The 22217-nt window shown below is 39.1% G+C and overlaps 1 protein-coding gene across 4 annotated transcripts in view; it reads right to left on the bottom strand.

Annotated features, from left to right (window-relative positions):
• CDC42BPA (CDC42 binding protein kinase alpha) overlaps window positions 1–22217 on the bottom strand; it is a 159157-nt gene that overhangs the window by 48376 nt on the left and 88564 nt on the right. For all 4 annotated transcript variants that reach the window (XM_083732036.1, XM_083732033.1, XM_083732034.1 and 1 more), the window contains exons 12-19: window positions 20884–21017; window positions 19566–19808; window positions 18188–18298; window positions 15707–15954; window positions 7149–7254; window positions 5277–5401; window positions 1936–2041; window positions 994–1142 (exon numbers count right to left, since the gene is read on the bottom strand). In XM_083732036.1, coding sequence (XP_083588162.1) covers window positions 994–1142; window positions 1936–2041; window positions 5277–5401; window positions 7149–7254; window positions 15707–15954; window positions 18188–18298; window positions 19566–19808; window positions 20884–21017 — 1222 coding nt within the window. The remainder of the gene's footprint in view (window positions 1–993; window positions 1143–1935; window positions 2042–5276; window positions 5402–7148; window positions 7255–15706; window positions 15955–18187; window positions 18299–19565; window positions 19809–20883; window positions 21018–22217) is intronic.

Below are 22217 nucleotides of genomic sequence, written 5' to 3'. Positions count from 1 at the left end.
TCACACGTCAGAAGTATAACACAAAACATGGAAGTGAGTGCTACTGTAGCAAGGAACCTTGAGAAAGGAATTAGTGATTGTCTCTGAATATCCTTTGAGTTGGCTCTAGTCTCTGTTTATGAAAAACAGTATGAGCAGCAGGCATGGGAATAAATGATCTCTATTTTAAAATACAACACTGATTATTTTTGGTGGCCATTTCCTAGCAACGGTGATGTTTACTGGTGGATATGCATGTTCCAATATACAACTCCAGTAACTAATTCTGGAAATTCTAGTCTAATACTGGCTTGTTAAGCCTTTGGCTACCTTTCAAAAATGCATTAATTGAAGCTCGAGTTGGCCATCACCCCTTTATGAAAAATAGCTATTTGGGTCTTGCTTTTCGGGTATTACTATTAAAACAGCTATTATGTTAGCAGTCACAGAATATGTTTCATGCCAGTTTCATTGCTGAATTCTGCTATGGGGAAAATTGAACAGAATTCATGTTGCTACTTAGCTGGACTTTTGCTGCTACTTTTAGTTTTCAAAGGCAACTAAAAAGTCTTGCCTGCAACAAGAATTTTATATAAATTATATGACCTGAAGCAGTCAATTTACTAGAAATTATCTGTCTTCAATCATCTCCCTCGATCATTGAATTTCTTGAGTCAACAAAATGGATCATGATGGAAAAAGATCATTCTTCAAAATCCATAAGCCAATCGTGGTAAATTAGCAGAGGAATGCAGTTTATTGCTTTTTTAAGGTTGTAAAATGCAACATAAATTTTATTTTCCACAAAGATCTTTGAAGCACCTTAAAAAAAGGACAGATTTTCCAGTAATGATTCAACTACAAATTATAGAAGGATAACTTTTGCTTTTAAGTCAGGCTGCCATGAATAATTGTAGGATTATAGTTTGACAGGCAATATATTTTAGGACTTATCAGTATGTCTTTTGTAGAAAAGTCTTTGCAAGCTAGAACATTAGAACCACCAATTCTTACCATTCGGTTGCAATATTGCAAGCTTTAACTTTATTTAACTCCTCTTGAATGGCTTGTTTGGCTCGTATTTCTGCATCAAGGGCTGACTGTAGCTCTAACCTTGCAGACATATCCAGTTTTGCAAAACGCCGCATCTTCCAGGGCATGTCCTAAAAAGCAAAGCCATTTCCTTTTATTTAAGGCATTTGTTACATTTCAGTCTTATGGTCTTCAAAAAGAGTCCTGGCAATGCCCCAAATACATTATCTTTCTTTGATCCAAGTAAGAAAAAAAGGAGTTCTGCTATCTTATTCTTTTATAGGCAATAGTAGATTTATGATATATTACATTTATGCTACAGAATACATTAGCAACAATTAAAATATTTATTCATGGGGCGTGGGGATGGGGATGAATCTATCACAGAGAAAGTTTCCATGCCCTCTCTGACCTCCTTTAAACAAGCTTTAATAAATACAACCTTTACAGTTTAAACTGGGATGTCATGGAATGGGGACTATTGTCCACAACAGTGATTTTAGTCAAGTTTGATTATTTAAATGTAATGTTGAAATAACTGTTTTTATATACACTAGCTTGTGAACAGATTAAAATTACTATAGAATTAAATGGATGATCACAGAATTGCAGAGTTGGAAGAGGACCCCAGAAAGAGGTATTAATCACCTTCCTGGCCAAGCCAGCTGTCCTGTCCCTGTCAGTTTTCATCAGCCAAGAGGGGCAAGAGTCCAGAGGGCAAATGGTTGCCCTGACCGATTGAAGCACCTTATCTGCATCCTCAAACCTTACTAACTGAAACTTGCCTAGCTAACAGGACTAGACAGTTCTCTGGAACACCTTTCAAGATTCATCTGCTGTAACTGGTAGCTAATATAACTCACACTAAGCATTTATTTGATGGCACAGGCAATCTTTTAAAAAATACACTGAATAATTTCTTACTGTTGCTCTTGCCCCCAAACTGGAGTTCCTCAGGGCCTCTAGTTCTTCAGTCATTTTGGAGGCTAAGGCCTGGAGATAGCCTCGGGCATCCTTTTCATCGCTTACCCTAGTCAAGCAGTGAAATAAGATGTAAGAACTTTGGCAAAAGCAAAGGCTAACTTTTTGCTCTATTTTGACATTTAAGTTAGAGAGATAATGAGGATGTTGAGAAACAGCCAGAACGAGTATTTCATAAAATCAATCATAATTATAGAACAATAAAGCCCAATTAGTTAAGCTGCAAGCAGAAATAACCCACGTGATGCCCCTCAAGTTTTCTTGGGTACTGTGGAACTGAATCCTTAACATTTCTAAAAAATAGGCATCAAAGGACATAACTATCCATGGTCTTGTACTGCTCCCATTCATTTCAGTGGTGCACAAGTGTAAACGGGCAGATGGTGACCATTGCATATAATATAATACTCTCATTTCATTTATTGTGTTTATATCCCATCTTTCCTCCAAAGAGCTTGAGGTGGGTACATGGTTCTCCTCTCCCCGTTTTATTCTCACAACAACCTTGCGAGGTAGGTTAGGCTGGGAGTGAGTCAGCCAGAGAGCTTCATGGCTGAATACCAATTCAAACCCTGGTCTCCCAGGTCATAGTCTAACACTCTAATCATTACACCAGTGTGGCTCTCCAAAAGCTGACAATGAGTAGTTGTTTTAAAGTAAATGAATAAATGAATTCCGTTTTTTATTATAATTATAATGAGGGGGACACAGCTGAATAATACATATATATATATTTTTCAGGAAATCATGATGCTTACAGTTTTTCTAAGCATTCAGGTTGTGAATGCTGAATAAATGTGTGAATGATGGCAGCAATCGGCATGGAATTAGCATAGCTGTAATGAAGGCCAGATGTTTAGGATCATAGCCAAAATCACAAACATGCTCCTTTGAACACATGTAATTGTAGCAACCCACATATTTATGCATTTTTCACACATGAGGGTGCACATGACTTTTCCTACATGGAGAAGCTGTCTGTGTAGGAAAAGCCACGTGTGAAACAGTTCCAGGGAGGTGTTTAATTACACCACCATTCCATCTGCTTTCAACTGGACGGACCATTTTATTGCAAAATTGTTGTATGACAGGCAACGAAAGGCCCAAATCTTTCCTGCACACAAAAATCACAAATAGGAAACTTTGTATTGAGATCTGTGCAAAAACTGTATGCATCTTTAGCAACCAGTAGGTGGCAATAAGTTCCAATATGCCATTTGTGCAGTTCATTTGCATTGTGTAGAGCTAGGCTGCATTCCTGCAGGAATGGCAGTGCCAGGCTCAGTGTGCTCGGAAAATCTTCCTAATTTTCTCCATGCTTGTTGTTTGGTGCCAGGTCAGTTCTTAGACAGACCACCCTCATCCTTGATCTGAACATGAATGGAACCGATCCGAGGAGTATTGCTGAGACCTCGGTAGGTGAGCTGGGTACAGCTGAACTAATTGATGTGGCACATCATCACCCCAGACTGTGAGTGTAGGGAGTTTCTGTGATTCAAAATGATTCCATTAACGCCACTTGGGAACCCAACCTTGGGGTTGGGACTGCCATCTGTTGCCAGGTCAGACTGGGGATACCATTGTTGTAACCAGAGCTTTCTTTCAGTGGGAACTCAGTTCCGGCACCTCTAAGGTGGGTTCCATTGCCATTATAAGAGAGCAAGAGAGGCAATCATAGTTCCTGTACCCCTTTTTCTAGAAAAATAGCACTGGTTGTAACTGCTGCCCACAAACTTCTCTAGCGAAAGTAGTTTTGGGAGAGACTGAACATTCACACTGAGGCTCTGTCTACTGCTTTTGCATGGGATTTCACAATCTCCATGGCAACCATAGGGCTGTCTCAATTTCTCCTGCCCTGGTTTTAATGTTTGCATGCATGTGTTTTCTTTTCTTGTAAGTTGCTTTGAATTGCATGTGGCAAAAACAAACAAACAAACAACCCAACACCAATATATTTCATAATAATAAGTAGCAGGATCAGTTGGAGAATTAATTTCATATCCTGAGTTTTGACAGGTCCAACAGACCATACTTCAGGCTTTTGTAATATTCAAGGTACATTGGATTCTATGTGTACTAAATTTCACCTTTCTGCTAGGGAAGTACCTGAACACATAACCACTTAATTTCCAGTCAGTGAGAGAAAATATATAAACATATTTGCTTTACTGTGTTCCCCTCACCCGGCTTGCATGAGTGACTTTTGTTTATGACAAAGAAGTACTATAAATCATCCAGCTTTGATTCTTTATTCTTGCTTCTGTAAAACCAGACCTTTAAGGGTGAAAAATGGACCCTGATCCTTGAGTTTGAATTATGTACATTTATGAAGTGAACTACATTGCTTGGACAACATCCAGTGTTTCAGAGCCCAACGTGCATTGACTAACCATACTCAAAAGCCAGAGCTATGCCTAAATATGGACAGTAAAGTTATACTGAATGTGAAAGCACTGTCTAGCTAACAAGGCTTCCCTAAAAAGACTATGTTTATCCATTTTTACTTAATACAAAATTAAATTATACAGCTTCTATGAAAGCAGATAAAAAGGACACAAACATTTAAAAAATGATACTGCCACAAGACACTAACATTAATCAGTGTAAATGATCTGTGGAAATGTTTAGGTACAGATTGTTTCAGAGTTACATTTTACAAATGGTCCAAAAATGGAAAAACAAATCACTGCAAAAAATTGTTTTCCCCACTAACAGTTTAAACTCATGCCTGCATCTTTACTTCAGAACACTGCAAAAGACGGGGGATCGAGTTTTGTCAGTATGATAGAAGGGAATATTAGAAACTATTACTTGAAGGCTACTTTTCATTATGTAGCAATTTTCAAAGGGGCAGCCTCTTAATATATATGAATAAGTGAACTGCAGTCCTAGAAAGCTTACAGATTTGGTATTTTTTAAGATGCCACAAGATTCATTTTTTATATTTTGTGTTTTGAATTTAATTTATAGGATACCAATAAAGAAGGATAATATGCCAATTCTGTGAATAAAACAAAAAACAAAAACAAAAACCAACAACCTTCCACCACCACCTTTTATTCTACCATATATGAAGCTACTTAGATTTCTGCTAGTTGTTACTTGTATTTGGAAATCCAACAACTATACCCTGTGGTGGTTTACAGTCCTGAAAAGAGTCGAGTTTTCTGAAGCTTGGAAACAGAACACCAGGGGACTGAAGAATTAAATTCTGTTTGTCCAAAACAGAAAGTGCCTTGTTGCATGAGGCACAGTGGCAGACGGGATTAGAAGAAGGTTCTTACCACTGGATGATCTCCGTGATCTGGGCTTCCCAGTGCGCTACCGATTCTTTTTTGTCAGCAAGATCTCTCATCTCTTCTTCCAGTTGCCGGTTGCTCATACTTAGTCTCTCATACATGGCTGTAAGCTGAATAGATTTTAAAGACAAGAGGTATGATCTTGGGTGGCTTTTCTTGTGTTTCTTGTGAACTTTTAGAATCCATAAGTGTGCACCACTATTTAAAGAGAGAGAGTAGCAATGGCACAGGTTCTGCCTACGCAGCCTGAGGAGGTATGCTTCCGAATACCAGTGGCTGGAAACCACAGGCAAGCGCTCTTGCGCAATTGGGTCATGCGTGAAGGCTTCCCATAGGCATCTGGTTCGCTACTGTGAGACCAGGATGCTGCACTAGATGGGACACTGGCCTGATCCAGCAGAGCCTTTTTGTGTACTTACGCTCTGCTGGTTGTGTCCTCATGACATATGTTGCCAGAAGCACCTATATAAAACCAACTACCCCAACCCATAGTATCCATTGTGCAAATGGATCTCCTCAATGGTCAACAAATCACATGCATGGGTGAGTCTCATTGTTGCCTGCGGAATGCAAAAAGTCAAAGCATTCTAGAATTCACAATGGAAAAATGCCTGATTTGTGGCACTTACTTGCCAGGTTCTCTTTAAGCACACCTTTTCTTATTATTATTATTATTATTATTATTATTATTATTATTATGCCCTTCTGCCACTCTGGGTAGCTTCCACCACATATAAAAACACAATAAAATGTCAAACATTAAAAACCTCCCAATATAGGGCTGCCTTTAGATGTCTTCTCCTTGACATCTGATGGGAAGGCAGTACACTGCTGAGAAGGCCCTCTAATTTCAGTGAAATTCAGCACCATCTAGTTCAATTATGCATTCCTGGGTTTTGTATGAATTCTATATTTTGATGTTTCCATAGTGCATGGGCTGGACAGCTTATGGCCCTACCAATACTGTTGGACTCCAGCTAGCACGGCCAATACTAGGGAAGATAAGAGTGGAAATCAAACATCTGGAGGGCTATGGGTTTGCTACTTCTGCTGTATTGCATTCCTATTTTCTGAGGTGGAAGCCCTCCTGAGGCCCTACTCACATGAAAGGGACAAACAAGGTGGAAGGAGCTGAAGGGGCTACATGTTAGCCACATTCCTGAAGTTGCATGACTTTTCTCACCCCTTATGGGGTAAAACTTCTGAAGTAGGGAGTTTGCTCTCTGTTCCCCATGCAGGAGGAGCCACACAAGTTTGGAGAGCTAAATATACTTCCTTTCACCATAACTGCCCCTTCATAAGAACAATGCCTGAAGCGGACTATAGTGATCATTTTCTTCCAGCTAAGGCTGTCCAAGGCTTTTTCATGTCAATATAAGGGTTATTCCAAAGTCCTGGTGTAATCTAAGTCCAAAACAGTTTCACATTTTTCTCTTTATTTCCTTGTTACACATTTGACCCTCACCCATTTGATAAATTTTATTTTATTCTGATCCCTTATTTAATTGTCTTTCATTAGTATTTTTGAACCACCTAATGAAGCGGTCTGTTGTCCATAAATACTTCTGGCATAAATTTGGATCTGTAATTAACTTTGCATCTTACCAGATACAAATTACCTTTTGGCTCCTAAAGTAATCAGCATGCCAGTGTATCTTAATCTATATTATTCAGGAATTTTGTGGGATCTAATCAGAAATGAATAGAGATATCATCAAATCTAAACTCCCATCATGGGAACATAATTAATTATACTTGAATCAGTATTGGAAGTTATTCACATTTTCCCAGTTATATGCTCCTTTATGAATTTTTCAACTTTGCTCAATTTTTTAATTTCACCCACAAAACACTTACCTTATCAAGCTCAGCAGACAGCTTTTTGTTCTCCTCTGTCAAGAGAATCTTCTCCCGTTCATATTTCTGTTTGAACTCTGTTTCAAATTCTTCTCTTTCACTTTGGCTAAGGGATAATACAAAATGCAATAAATCATTAGCATATATGGAAAATAGTACAAATATATGCTTCAACAGAAATCTTGCAGAACATTAAGGACTGACATATACAGTAACTAAGAAAATATTATAGAGTAATCTGCACATCCACTGAAACTGGAATGACATGATTACCGTATTTTTTGCCCTATAGGATGCACTTTCCCCCCTCCAAAAATGAAGGGGAAATGTGTGTGTGTCCTATGGGGTGAATGCAGGCTTTCGCTGAAGCCTGGAGAGCGAGAGGCATGGGTGCGCACCGACCACTCTCACTCTCCAGGCTTCAGGAAGCTATCTGCAAGCCTTGCGAGCCCGGCAGGAGTTCCCGCGGGCTTGCAAGGCTTGCGGATAGCAGCCTGTTCTGGGGGCTGGGAAATTAATTTTTTTTATTCATTCCCCCCCCCCCCAAAAAAAAAACAAGGTGCGCCCTATGGGCCAGTGCGCCCTATAGGGCGAAAAATACGGTATCTGTTTTGCCTCAGGACAACAAGACAATGTGTTCTGTGTTAGGTGTACGAATTAACCCCTCTTTAATGTGGGACACCAGAGTCCCAGTTAGCAGGCATTTGTCATTCTATTGTAAAAAATACTTAACATTTACCTTTTATTCATTGTCCAAATACAACATATTGGATGAAACCAGTGGAAGCAATGGAACAAGTTAAAGTTGCATTAATTTTTGAAGGAAATTAGGCAGGGCTGGAGTTCTCTGGATGACACCCAATCTTGCTTTAATGCTGTGAGAAGGTTTCAACGAATCTCAAACAGTCATAGTTAAGAGTAAACATTATGATTCAATATCCTTATTCATTTTTACAACCCTTTGCAATTCTGAAGCTAGTGAAAGAAAGAGTTGCCATATATGGTGCCTGGAACTGCAAAACTCCCATGCATGAAGATTCTCATTAGGTTAATAGAATGGTCCTAATTATGACAAAATCTAATACCTGAAAACATCCATGTGTCAATTTATCAGATACAAAATAAGCCAAGCACTTTCTAACCATCACCACATGAAACAAATGTACAGTTACCAGATTGGAGAATCCCACAAATGAAAACAAGACACATACATCCCTCCCTAAAGTCCTGTCCTGGCCAAATGCATTGCTAGAGAAGAGAAATGGGAGAGCAAAGAGCAGATACTTCTATGAAGAACGGGGGAACAGTCCCCAATCTGGCACAAAGATGAGCATGAGCCACTGACTTTAATTCCAAAATCTGTAGGTGGGAAGTTTATGGAAGGGAATCTGCCCTCCTCCCAGTACTTCCCAGGAAGGCTCTCCAGGACGTGTGCTGGGCCTCCAAGCGCCCAGAAGAATGGGACTTTTCAGGGGTCACAGGGGTCTAAAGTGGGAGAAGGCATAGGACTTAGAATGCCGAAAGGTGCTAACATCAAGTAAGGCCTTTGGTTCTATACTGTCCACACTGACCAGAAACAGCTCTCCAGGGATTTGAGCAAGAGTCCTTCCCAACCCAACCAGAAGCCTCTGCATGCAGATCTGCATGTACTTTAATTTAACTGCAAACCGAATAACTCTCAAGATGACCAAGAGCGACAAATCATGGGATCCCCAATTTAAAATCTTTATCCATTTGGATCCCTAGTTTGTTTTATTTATTTCAAAATATTATGACTTTTCTATGTGGCCTACTATTTTATCACTCTACATTTATTGAAGTATGACATATAACAGATGTTGAAAGCCTGCTAGAATCAGTAGGCCTTAAATGCCCATCATAAAGCAAGTCAAGAAGAAGCATGCTGGGTCTCCCTGGTAAAACAGGGGATGCTTCTCCATCATATCTTTAACATCTAGTTAGTATAACCTTGGTAGATTTCATTGTGGATGTAATGCTTAACCAGACCTGAGGGCAATGGATCAAGGGAGAGGGAATGCTCAGTAATACACTCTATATCTAACCTTTCACCATGGTTAAGAGATTTCAGTCATACTGGCCTGCCTTTCACATCAGGCTAAATCAAACCATTGCTTAAAGTGAATGAGCAGGCATGTGAAGCAATATGGCTAATATGACCCAATACGCCCACTCACACATACAAACAAACAAACCACACTGCAACCAACCGAACGTACCAACCTCTCATCTCTCGCACAACATACATACATACATACATACATACATACATACATGGCCTACTCACATCACACAGACAAAAAAACCTTGCACAAATATACAACAGAAAGAAGGATCAGTATCCCCCCTTTTCCCCGATCGTGTAAGGTCTACGACAGCAGTGTCTCATACCAAATGCAACTGAACTGTGAAAAAGATTCTATGAATTGAAAACAGAGACACTATATGTACTCTTTTTATACAAGTAAATCTTTAATAAAAATTTTTTTTAAAAAAGTGAATGAGCTTACATGGAGAGGATATTGTGGTTGTTTTTCTCCTCTCTGGTTGTTTTGTTGAGCTAAGCTACAGTTTAGCTTACTGAGTTACCCAGACCTGGGGTAAGTGGTTTAGTTCTGTCCATACAAACCATGGGCTATAACTGAAGTTTTTCCTACAGTTGCCCACTTGTGGTCTGTATTGAAAGAGCTAAACCATGAACCTGGGTTCATATGACACACTAAGCTTAGATCAGCGAAGTGCAGCACTAGAACGACCAAGAAGGAACAATGCAGATCCAATATTTCCAGGATCCTGCATGTTTGCTTATTTGTGCTAAGCTATCGTTTGGCTTAGTGTTACATGTGAATGAGGGCTATGTTGGCACAAAGTATTGGTGATAGAATTTTGTCAATATTTCTTACAGTTCAGCAAAACTACCCACCAATGTTTATCAGCCAGCATTTGAGCCATGACAATAGTACTCAGTAAGAGTATTTTTGGTTTGAATCTCCTATTTCTAATTTGAAATTCATTTACTGTTTCAATAAGACTTTGAAATATAGCACAGGAATATCAGACCCAGCTCTGAATTTGTGTGTTGCTAGGCATCATTTGAAACATAACACTTCATTCTAACAATGTAGCATATTAATCACTACTGTTTAAACTCTAATTCTGTAATCCAACACCACCCATCCCTCTCCCCAGCCAACAGATTCCATGCATATGAAGAACAATCTGGGAGAAAGCCAAAAAAGATTAAAGCATTAACTATCAGGGGAATGGATAATGGGTCTCACAGCTATGTGGGAGACATGGGTTTAAGGCTAACTTCTCAGACAACAGGTCAGAGTCTTTAATTAAGCATTTGGTTGCATTTTTGTCTTAGTTTATATACACTTAGTACTTTTTGTGCTTCTAGTATTGGTGGTTTCATTCACAGCTTGTGAAGTAGCTTTAAATTTACATCTGATGCAATATGAGACGATGGGGAAAATGCAGTATGAAGCTTTTATGTTAAACCACTTTGGTGGTAGCCTTAGAAATCTGATGTGCTGTGAGTCTCAGCTGAGACTGCAGCAGAAAACAGCTCTCCTGAAAGAAACAAGACCAGTAAATAATGGAACACAGGGAAAAGTCAGAGGTAGTTTAGAATGCTAGCTCAGAGCTAAGCAAACATAAACTTTAGAGCCACAGTGGAGAGTATTTGTTCTTTCTAGTCTCTGAAACACTTCTCCTCTGTCCATACACTTCAGTTGTCTTTTGGCTCAAGAACTGTAGAAAATGTGAAGCAGAAACCAGAGCGTGGTTAAATATTTCAGACTGCAGTCAAAGCACACTATGGTCTCATTGGGCCTTACCTTTAAGTAACCATTCATAGGATCAGGCTCCAAGTATCACAAAAATCAGTGGAAATTTAAACATGCATACTAAGTTGCACCAGTGAATGTGTACTAGGTCGATACTTTGCAAAAAAAAAGAAAAAGAGGGAAAACAGTAAGTTCCAGTTCTATATATATTTATGAGATGTTACATGTTCAGGCATTTGTCTGAACACATAAACTCTGCATCCATGGATGGGGAAATGCACATTTGTGCATTCAAACAAATGCCTGAACATGCCTATGGTGTCATCATTTAAAGATATGTTTTCACAGTGGAAGGAGAATACAGATGATGTCCTTTTGTAATTCTGAAATAATGATATGTAAAACTGATCAGTACTCCCCGTGCAGTATATTCAGTTTTTAAAAGAATACTCAAAACTGTTCTAGGCACTCCTTGGAAACATCAGTAGATGTCACCATGCACTGTATCATGTGAGGCAGTCCTTTGTTTTTAAATGAAGGCTAAGCTAAGCAGGGTAACCAATATTTAAAAAGAAGCATAAACTCAAAACAAGGTAGGCTATGATGCATGAACCTGCCAATATTTTAGTGACTCCCCCTGGGAACATAAACTGGAACATAAATAGGCTTTTTCAATACATTTTTGAATCAACATGAAAGCAACAATCTAACTAACTTGCTTTAGTTCCTTGCAAAACCATGGAATGAATTAAAAGTACTCCTGCTCATTCACTGAGGTATTCAGCTTGTTTTTTGAAAGAATTTAAAATTAGTGCTGTCACACAGCCTATCCTGCCTACATGTTATTTTGATAAAGGACATTTTCGGCATATTGTTTTGTTTCCTATTTCTCACAATGACCCCATTTGGCAATTTTATCTCATATGCTTCCCGACTTCTTTTACGTAACTTCCTTTCCACTCTTTATATTGCCCAAAGTTTTTTTTAAAAAACACACTATAAAAAGCCCTAACATACAATTATAAAATCACAATAGTACGTTTGGAACAGAACTAAAATAGCAAAACAGAACAGCAGCAGAAACCACAACACAACCCATTGAGAATATGCACTGCAACATCCTTTAACATTAAAGGCACCTCAAAGAGTAAGGGAAAAACTAGAGAAAAGCCAGTAGCTAGGTTGATACCAACTAGTGTTGCTTCCACATCTAAGGTATATTAACTAGTGCAGGTGTTGATTGTCTACATGCAGTGGGATAGTGGAATCAAGCTGCAAACCCACCTGACATCTACAAGCTGGAAGTCTCAATCAAAAGTAGCCCACGTGCATGTAATGCAATACACGCAGGTCTGATCCAGACCCCTGCAAACTGGGAGGATTATACCTGCACATGTCAACTCCATGCATACAGGCCTCTATTTAAACACAACCTCAAATCCCAAGGGCAAGGTCAGAGGGCACAATCTCAAACCTCCATTGAAGGTAGAGACTGTTTGCACAGGGCTTAAATGAGCAATGAAAAGAGTTGCTAATAACCTTTGCAGCTTCTTTTCCAGAAATGGCTTGTGTAAGGTACACGTGTGGCATAAAGCTTTTATTATTTCCTTGCTTGGAAATGCTCTACGTAACTCATTCATGGCTTTGACAGTCATGGGCAGGTAATACAGCTAATAAAACTATTCTATCACATTCATCACATCAAAATGTAGCTCTGACAACTGTTTGTTTTATGGTTTTCAGGTGTGTGTGCTTTAAAAAAATATATACTGAAGCACGTTTTGTCTTTTTCAGTAATTCAGCTTGATTTCACCTAAGACCCACAGATGCTTCACCTATTCTTCAGTCCTATTATTCAATATTACAGTACCAAAGCAGCCCTATTCATATTTGTTTATGAAATAAAAACAAGTGAATGAAGAATGATTTGCCTTTTAACACAATGATGTTTTCTTAAGCACTACTTGCTTTATGACTTTTCAGGTTGGTGGTAATAGATTCAAACTACTGAATTCCAAATGTCTTACTAAAGCTATCTATTTTGATTTTTAAAGCCTGACCTACTGCAGGAATTTTAAGGCTGCCATAGAAAAAATTCAGCAAGGGGAATGGTTTATGTTATATGGAGCAGAAATATTCTTAAATGAGGGAACACCAACCCCACATTGTGGGAGGGGGACCTAAATTGTGAAGAGAATGTTATGTCCTAAAACAGTAGGGAATGTATGGTCAACCACAACTCTCATTGGTCACAACTATAATGGCCTATGGTCAGGTCAGGGTTGATGGGAGTTATAGTCCAACTACTTCAAGAGGATCACAGGTTTCCATCCCCACCTGTAGTTGTATCAGGTTATCTAAAAGAGAATACAGCATGAAACACACACACACACACACACACACACACACACACACCCATCTGATACTTTTATCGTCTTCTGCATCTGAATGGTAAACGAGAAACTGCAACTGTACCTTGCATGGGGAAACTCAAGGATCCTACATTTCAGAACCCTAAATACATATAAATTATCGAGATAGCCCATCACAAATGTCTACTCATACCTTGCTACATCTGGAAGTGGGAAAGGATGAGCCACTTGTTTCAACTCTCAAGTCCGCTCTACTGACCCAACCATACACCAAACATTTTTATGAAATGACAGAAGGAACCTGTGTAACATAGGGGAATGCTAGCAGCTGAACCAGGGGAAAGTTGTGTGGCTGTTAATGTAGCTGCCTCATCTAGTTTTTGAGAGCAAGCTACAGCCCTTTAACTATTTGCAAAGCTACAATTAGATCAACAGGAAAGGGCTCAGTTGATGCTTTTAGCAACAGCTCTCACAAATGTCTCCCCAAAAAAAGTCAAAGGAAGAAAAGAATGATAAAACTCAGGCCAGGTGGGTGGGTAGCTTACTATGTTAATCTTCAAAACCTCAAACAAAAAAAATTGCATGGCAGTGCACCATATTTTCCTAAAAAGGGGGCAGCTATACTGCAAGTTTCTTACTTTCATTCACAGTAAAAGGAAAACACACATCTGCTTACCAGTACCATCTTACGTAATCTTTTTACTGTGTCCTGAGAGCAAGTGACACACATAAAGTTGCAGCTTATCATTATATTTAGTTTCCTGCTTGGGTACTGCACTGATCTTTATTTTTGTCCTTCTGATCACGTATGGGCTACACCTTTTAAAACCCAGGAATCTCCTGTTAATGTGCGGCAACGGTCGCATACAATTATAAGATACTTGAACATTTTATGAGCCAGTAAATAAAGTTTGTTACTGATAAATACAATTGAGGGGCATTCTCAGCGTGACTTCTTTCTACCATGGTAGAGACAGAAAACAAACCATCCTGTCACAACAGATAAAGAAGGCTTGTGTCTAGAGTGGATTGATGACGAATGTTAGCACTGGATGAAGTCTGGAGCAGAAAAGCCTCGGGACACCTTAAGTGACACTTCTTGTGGTAGCAGATATAAGCAGTACCTTAACTCTGACATATTGCTTGTTCACGTCAAAGACAAGCAATGCATTTGAGAGGGGTAGGGGAGAGAAAGAGCAAAGCAAAACAACAAAGCAGATTTACAACTTTGGGACCTCCTGGTTGTGTCAATGTTCATAACTCCAGTATACAGAGTTAGAACAAAGAGGCCAGGCATTTTAAGAATTCTCACCATGTGAAATGAATCACTCAAGAGGGCAAAATGCAAGATTCTACCTGGCCTCTCAATTCTAACTTGCATTTCTCTTGATCTGAAAAAGAAGTAAAGTGCTGCTCACCTCCTCACCTCCACCAATTTTCTCACTTTCTGAAGCAGATTGTGCTGCAGGTCAATGGGAAACTATATACTTAATGAGGTGGGTTCTTTACTTTCTCAAGTTTCCCTTATCCAACTGCCTCATAAAGCAAGCTCTGTATCATTCCAGTGGATTATGATATGTTGAGATGGGTGGGAATACATGGACTGCGTTATTATTTTACCAAAAATTAAAGCAATCTGAGCTCAAACAAAGAACAGGCACCAGCGATCATGGACAAACATGTATACTGAGTAACAACATGTGTACAGAGTAAACATACAGTCTCATAGGAATGAAGACACCTACATAAATGTTTCTGTGCAGTGCATCACTGAAGAACCAGCAAGTACAGGTTATTGGGACCCAGCAAACCTGTGCCCAGGGAAATCCGTATTTCAGTCATGTGATACAATGAGTGACATGTCAGCTTCAACCATCTCACAGTGTCATTGTGAGAATGTAATGAGATGATTCCATGTACATCATGCAGATGTGACTAATATCTATCAAAACTTGCTTGCTGCAACATGTGAAGGACAAACGATGGAGATTGTTTCTGAACACTATCCATCAAAATAGTACTGCCACTCTAATATAAAGCTTATGCTCAAGCCACCAGTTTTAATTACTTATCAATTACTTATTCCTCCTAATGTTTAGTTGGAAACAGTTTCTACCAGGTTTGCTTAGAACTGCAGGTTAGGTACGCTTCAGAATCTAAAACAGACTTTTTGTTGCCTCAAAGTTAAACAAACTTGAACATTTACATACAATCAGTATAAGTATGGTGAAGTACCATATATCTTGAATGTAACTATTGTATTTGATTTGCCACAGTAGTATCGGTTTTGCAAAAATCTTGCAGAGATTCATGCACAGACATTGGGTTTTACAAATGGACATGTAATCAAGCAGCAAAATAACTGGGTTATGCATACCTTTCTCTCCTTGTCTTTTCTAACTTGTCTTTCAAGATTAGGATCTCTTTTTTGAGAGCAAGTTGTTGGCTTTCTGCATCACGCAGCTCCTTCTTCAAATTTTTTATTTCATTACAATGTATTAGTTCTCGTTTAGATATCTCTTCTTCATAAAAAACGCTTTTCTTCTCCAAGTCAGATTTTAATTTCGTGATCTCTTGTTGATGTTCTGTGCTGCTCACCCCTGGGGAGCGACCAATTTGTTTTTGCTATTTAAAAAAGGGGACATCTCATAATTAGCTTCCATGATTAGTCTTCATAGCAGAACTATGAAAGTATGAGCTTAGAAATACCTCAATCTAGTGGGGGGGGGGACACATTTAAGTGAAAGTGCAACTAACTGCAATTACATTTTTACATCAATATCCAAGTTGTTTTGAAATCAATGTCAAACTAAAGTAACAGCCAGCAAAGACACCCTATACTGTGTCAAGCAATGGATTGCCTAAACGTAACATGGATCCTTAGGGCTTTAACAGTATTGCAGTGAAAACCTATGCATATATACTCAGAAGTGAGCCCCACAGCATTTAATGGGTCATACTCTTAAGGAAAGCATGCATATGAGTGAAGCCTTAATCGTCTCCTGTCATTTCAGCATTCTGTCCAAGTACAGATTGAAAACACTAAATTTTTTTTAAAAAAACAGTACACTGAATTTCTTATATTTAAAAGCACAATTCTACTTCAGAATATGCTTTTCTGCCTGACAATATATAAATGGATGTAGATGGCATACCAGCCAAAGCTGGTAAAAGGTGCTCCAAGCCATGACCACTACTTGGGTCTTCCTACTCTTTCAGAGTGAGTGTAGCCTCATCCAGTCAGGAAACTGGTCTGTCTCCCAGACACAAGAACCTCTCACCCACAGGGTCTCCTGCTTAACAGGGTTCGTTTCATTGGCCCTTATCTAGCCACTGTGTCCAGGCATCAGTTCTCAGCATGCATGGCCACTCCCAATTCAGGTGTTACGGATGACAATTCACTCCCAACAAGGCCTACTCTCAATAGCTTCATATAGATGTTAAATAGCATTGGGGACAGAATTATGCCCTGTGGAACTCCAAAGCAAGGAACTTGAGAAGCATCCCCCTCTAATGCTACTTTTTGGAATTGACCCTGCAGATAGGAACAGGACCACTGAAACACAGGGGCACTAATATAAATCCAACACAGTTGATCCATCCACAGTCAATGGTGTCACAAAGGTGATACGTGGAAGGAGCAAGGTTGCACTCTGCTTGTCCCTTTTTTGATAAAAGTGGCAATGAAAGCCCATTCAGTCCCCCAATGAGGCCTGAACTCAAGACTGAAATGGATCCAGATAAATCATTATTATCCAATGTCTGCAATCACCATGTTGCAACCCTCTAAAGCACATTCACCCAAAAAAGGTTTATTTGTGGCCAGCAGGTAATTATTATAAACCACTAGGACCAGAACAGTCTTTCTTACGAGAGGCAGACTACTGCCTCATCAAGCGCAGTCATCATGACTTCATGTAATGGTACTGTCACCTACAGCCCCCTAGGCTAGCTTTAATTAGCCATGAATGGTATGGGTAGAGTGAGCATGTCATCAGTTGTATAGATGCAAGTTCCTTGTCCACGTCATCAAGCTGCATCAACTGAAATTGATCCCACAAAACTGACCTAGGTATGGCACAGGATGTCTCAATGGGGACAGCATAATAATGGCATCAAGACAGTGAAGGTGACTGATTTTGCTTGCCAAATAGGTTAAAACAGGCCTGATAAGACAGGTGCTAATGACAGCTCTGCTGTGCGGCTCTCTGAGGATGCAGCAGAGGCAGCAAAATACGCATTCTCCGCTGCCTGCACTGCCATGTTGTATGTATATGCTCTAACCTCTCTTCAGCCACCTTTGGAGAGAGACAGTCACAATCTGCACTCTAGTTGTTATCTGGCCTGTTTCATTGACTACAGTTCCCATAAATACCAAAGAGAAGCATGGAATCTGCAATAACAGAGAGGACACTCAGAAATTATCATGTCCATGGTCCACCTCATCTTGCCATCCCCTAGCAAGACAAAGTTCCCAACAAAATCCCCTGTTCAAACCACTGGAAAATGGCTCATAACATTCAGAAATCCCTTGCTTTCTATTAGTCTCTAAATGCAGACTATTATAGTTACATCTGGGAACCTCTGCATTAGAAGAGACAAACTAGTAACATTTCTTGGGATTCTCTAACCTTTCATATTACATGTAAATGAGGTAATTGAGGAAAAAGAGTTTGTACTACTGTGCTGGAAGTAAATTGAAGCAAGCATTCAAAAGTTTTTGTTTTTCCCTCCATAACTAGATACAATAATATACACTACTAACTTGAATTCCTCTTTATTCTGTGTCTGACAGTGATCTATCAGATCTAATATGTGGCTATTCCATTTTAAAATGATGAAGTTAACAAAGACTGACCTTTAGTCCTTCTAACTCATTTTCCAGCTGCTTAGAGTACTGCTCACTTCGCTCACGCAATTTCCTGTCCTTGGATGCCTCAGCAGCTGCAGCTTCAGCATGAACTTCCAGCTACAAAAATATTTTTTTAAAAATCATAACCACTGTTTTGAACGTTGGTTTCTTTTATAATGCACAGAAAAAGAACTCATGTATCTTAGTAGTCTGTCCTCAACTGTGACCCGTTTCGGATGGTTAGGCAGAAGCCAAGGGCAATGAACTTCCCAAACCACACTGACTTCCAGTAAGTCCCTCTGACATCAGCTGGAATAAGGGTGCTTAGAATTGTACACTAACAGTTCTATACATGTCTACTCACTGAACTCCCACTAAGTTCAATGAAGCTTACTCAGGTAAGTAGGTAAGCGACTGCAGTGTATTATTCATTCCTATTTTTAGCCTCCAACTTCTGGAAAGCAGTCATCTTACAATGCAGCTGTGTTGTCTAGCAGTCTTCACTCAGAGCTGCAAATACTTCTATTCTCTGTTATTAAATAATCATTGTTTTGCCATTACATACAAAAGCATGGCTAATTCATTTACATACATCAATAATTAAATATTAATAATAAATAGTAAAACAGATTATATAATGTAAATACATATAATCAGACACTTACGCTGCAATCCTATACACATTTACCTGGGTACAAGTATCACTGAACTCAATAAGGCTTACATATAAGTAAACATGTATAAGATTGCACTCTAAAAATTGTAAGCGGATATTGTATTTAAAATCTATTCACAAGAGATAAAATGGATTCCTGATGCCTGACTTTATTCTGTATTTTTTTCACAAAATGAAATAAAAAGCACTGATACATTATCATCAGCTTATTCAATGATATTGGCGGCATTCCATTAAATAAATGTGTAAGCGAAATAACCTCTGCTTGTGCAACAAGACATCCCCTCCCTGCCCCCCAACACCATGACCACATCTGCTCTGAAGGTTTGTGAAAAACCCGGAATAAATTTAGGGGGCATGGGAGGGGGAAGCAGATAGAGAAGTCTTGTTACACAAGCAGAAGTCATTCTGCTCATGCAAAGTGCTACTTAGCACTATATTGATTGCAACCCTTCATCTTCCCTCCATTAATGTTACCTAGCTTGCAAATTTATACTGAGATACTCAATTTTTTAAAAAATCTTCCAGACTTTATAAAGCCAGACTGAAAAAATGAAACACTTTGAAAATATACTGAAGCTACTGCAGAGAATTACAAACAAAAGTAAAATATTTGTCAACTATTATTCCATATCAATAAAATTCACTGGGAAATAGGCTTTATTTTGGTCAAACTTCCTTGTAGTTACTATCCCAAAAGTGACTTACTTCCTTTTTCATTCTGTCTGTTCTGCGTAGGTCTTGCCTCAAGCTTTCTACTTTTTGCATCACCACTTCCATCTCTTCTTCCTTATCTCTGACTTGACGAGTAAGTTTCTGTTTTTGTGAATGCAAGTCAGTAAGACGCTCATTCATCTCAGAGAATTCCTGCATAGCCAGTTTCCGTTGGCTGTGTGCATCTTTCAGCTCTTTGGTTTGGGCCTTTAATCTTTCACTAGACTCAATTAGTTCCTGCAGTCAAAAGCAAAAGATAAAATAGCCATGAATTTTAGAATTCTGCCACTACATGGGTTGCAGAATTAATATAAACAAGTATCAGTTGCCCACTTCCCATCCCCAAACAAGAGATTCTGTACAGAATCTTTAACAAGTGTTTTAACGAGCAAAAAAAGGTTCCACAAAAATGCTAGCATTCATTGGAACTTCATAACCAAATTTGAATTGGTTATGATTGGTTATAATTCAGCTAATTATATGTAGCTATGGCCAAAGTCAAACCTTTCCATCACTAGCTCACTTTCATTATCAAAACAAAAAAAAATTCCTTCCAGTAGCACCTTAAAGACCAACTAAGTTAGTTCTTGGTATGAGCTTTCGTGTGCATGCACACGTCTTCAGAGACACAGCTTCAGATACACTGTGTGCAGATACACAGCTTCAGATACACTGTGTATCAGATACACAGCTTCAGATACACTGTGTATCTGAAGAAGTGTGCATGCACACGAAAGCTCATACCAATAACTAACTTAGTTGGTCTTTAAGGTGCTACTGGAAGGATTTTTGTTTTGTTTTGACTATGGCAGACCAACACGGCTACCTATCTGTCACTTTCATTATGTTCCCCACACTCCTATCTTAGTCTCTATCTTGTCTTTAACTGCTAGTTCGGAAAAACTGACTCTCAAAGACAGATTATATTGGCAGGATCAGCCACCACCCTCTTTTGTCATGGAAATTAATATAGCCTTGTCATCTTTGCTCTGGGCTACGGAGATCATGGATGTGCCAGATCACAAGCTCTACCGCTTCCTAATTCAATCAGGTGAAATACCCTGCCACTCATTAACGGGGCCCTTATACCAACTAACTAAACTGAAAATGGAATACTTGCACCTTTGACCCAAAGCAAATTTCCTATCACTCATCATGCTGTACTTCTGTTGATTTGGTTAGATGTACTCATTTATGGGGTGGCTCTATCAGACCCACAGCAACCTGTCCTCTGGCAAGAATTGAACCAGGACTGCTATGGGAAGAGGTTCTCCTGGCACTAGACCAAAAGCACAGATGAAATCATTTTTACCTTATTAAGATCATCCCTTTCTTGCTTTAGTGCTTTGATTTGCTTCTCAAATGTTTTGATGTGTCTGGAAGCATCTTCTAATTCTCGCCTTGCAGAACTGGCCTCTTCAAGCTGCTGCTCCAGTCGTCCAGAATCTAGGAAAGAAAATTACTGTAAAACATCACAGGGTAAAATATAATACTAACTGCTATACAATAGCGAGTAGCCAATTAAGACCCCAAGGCTAAATCCAGCCCTCTGAGGAGTACCTGTTGAACAATTAGTTGCCAACTACAAAGCAAGAGAGATGTGTGTGGGGTGCTATTTATAGCAACAGGGCTTCCTAGCTCTAGGGACAACTTCCGTCTCTGTTTCGAACTGTCCCTTCTGTAAAATAAGTTGCTGATGAGGCTCCACATTCAGTTATGTATCTGAACATTTGCACATATCAAAACCAGAGTTTCTTTAAGGTCCACTTTCCTATACTGATGTTACTAATTTGCTTGTTGATGGATAGAAAACAGTGAGCTAGTGTGAAAATTTGCCTAGGTAGGCAACAGAATATCGTGACAGTTGGTTGCTCTCAACCTCTGTCTTAACCTGTTCATTCCAAGCATTTTATTGAACTTTCAGGGCAGCCTTTAAAAAGTTAAGCACATTAAAACAGATATAAATAATAGAATTACATGTCAGGGTAGACTTGCCTAAACAAGCCCTGAAAATGGTGAAAGTGCCTGTCTAATTTTAATGAACAGCAAGTTCTAGAGAGTAGAACTGCCACACACAACTTCCTTTACCACTTTACCAGCATCATCCTTGTTCTATCAAGTTGACAGATAGCTATCAATTTTTTGTGATCATGCACAGCAGACTGACCACATCCCCAAATTTCTTTTGTTGATGAGAAATAAGAAAAAAAGAAGCAACAACCACATAGAATAATGTCTTACTCTGCATTTCTAAATGTTCCCTGAATTGTACTATGTATAATGTCAAAGCTAATTATTTCTGTAATGAGAAAGAAAAAATATTAAGAAGTTGCTGTCTGGAAGGTTTTGTCTTTTTAATGGAAAGGGACAGGAAGACAGAAACAAGAAAACATGGCCACACATCTCACTTGGACTTGAATAATCCATATGTGCTAACCCCAGAGAGGAACCTAATACAGAAAAGAACACACAACCAGAAATAAATCTGCTGTATGTAGCCACAACCATGACGGACAGAAGCACTGAACCAGCCAGAAGTACAACAACACTCTGCTCTCAGGGACAAAGTCTAACTGTTTCAACATATCTTAATTCCAAGGAAATGGAACTCCAGGTTCAGCATAGTAATTTTAAGATCAGATTTTT

The sequence above is a fragment of the Podarcis gaigeae genome (genome assembly GCF_964106915.1).
Source record: "Podarcis gaigeae genome assembly, chromosome: 3".
NCBI lineage: Eukaryota > Metazoa > Chordata > Lepidosauria > Squamata > Lacertidae > Podarcis > Podarcis gaigeae.
Note: the sequence above shows the minus strand (reverse complement) of the source record. Positions and strands in the feature narration are given on the sequence as shown.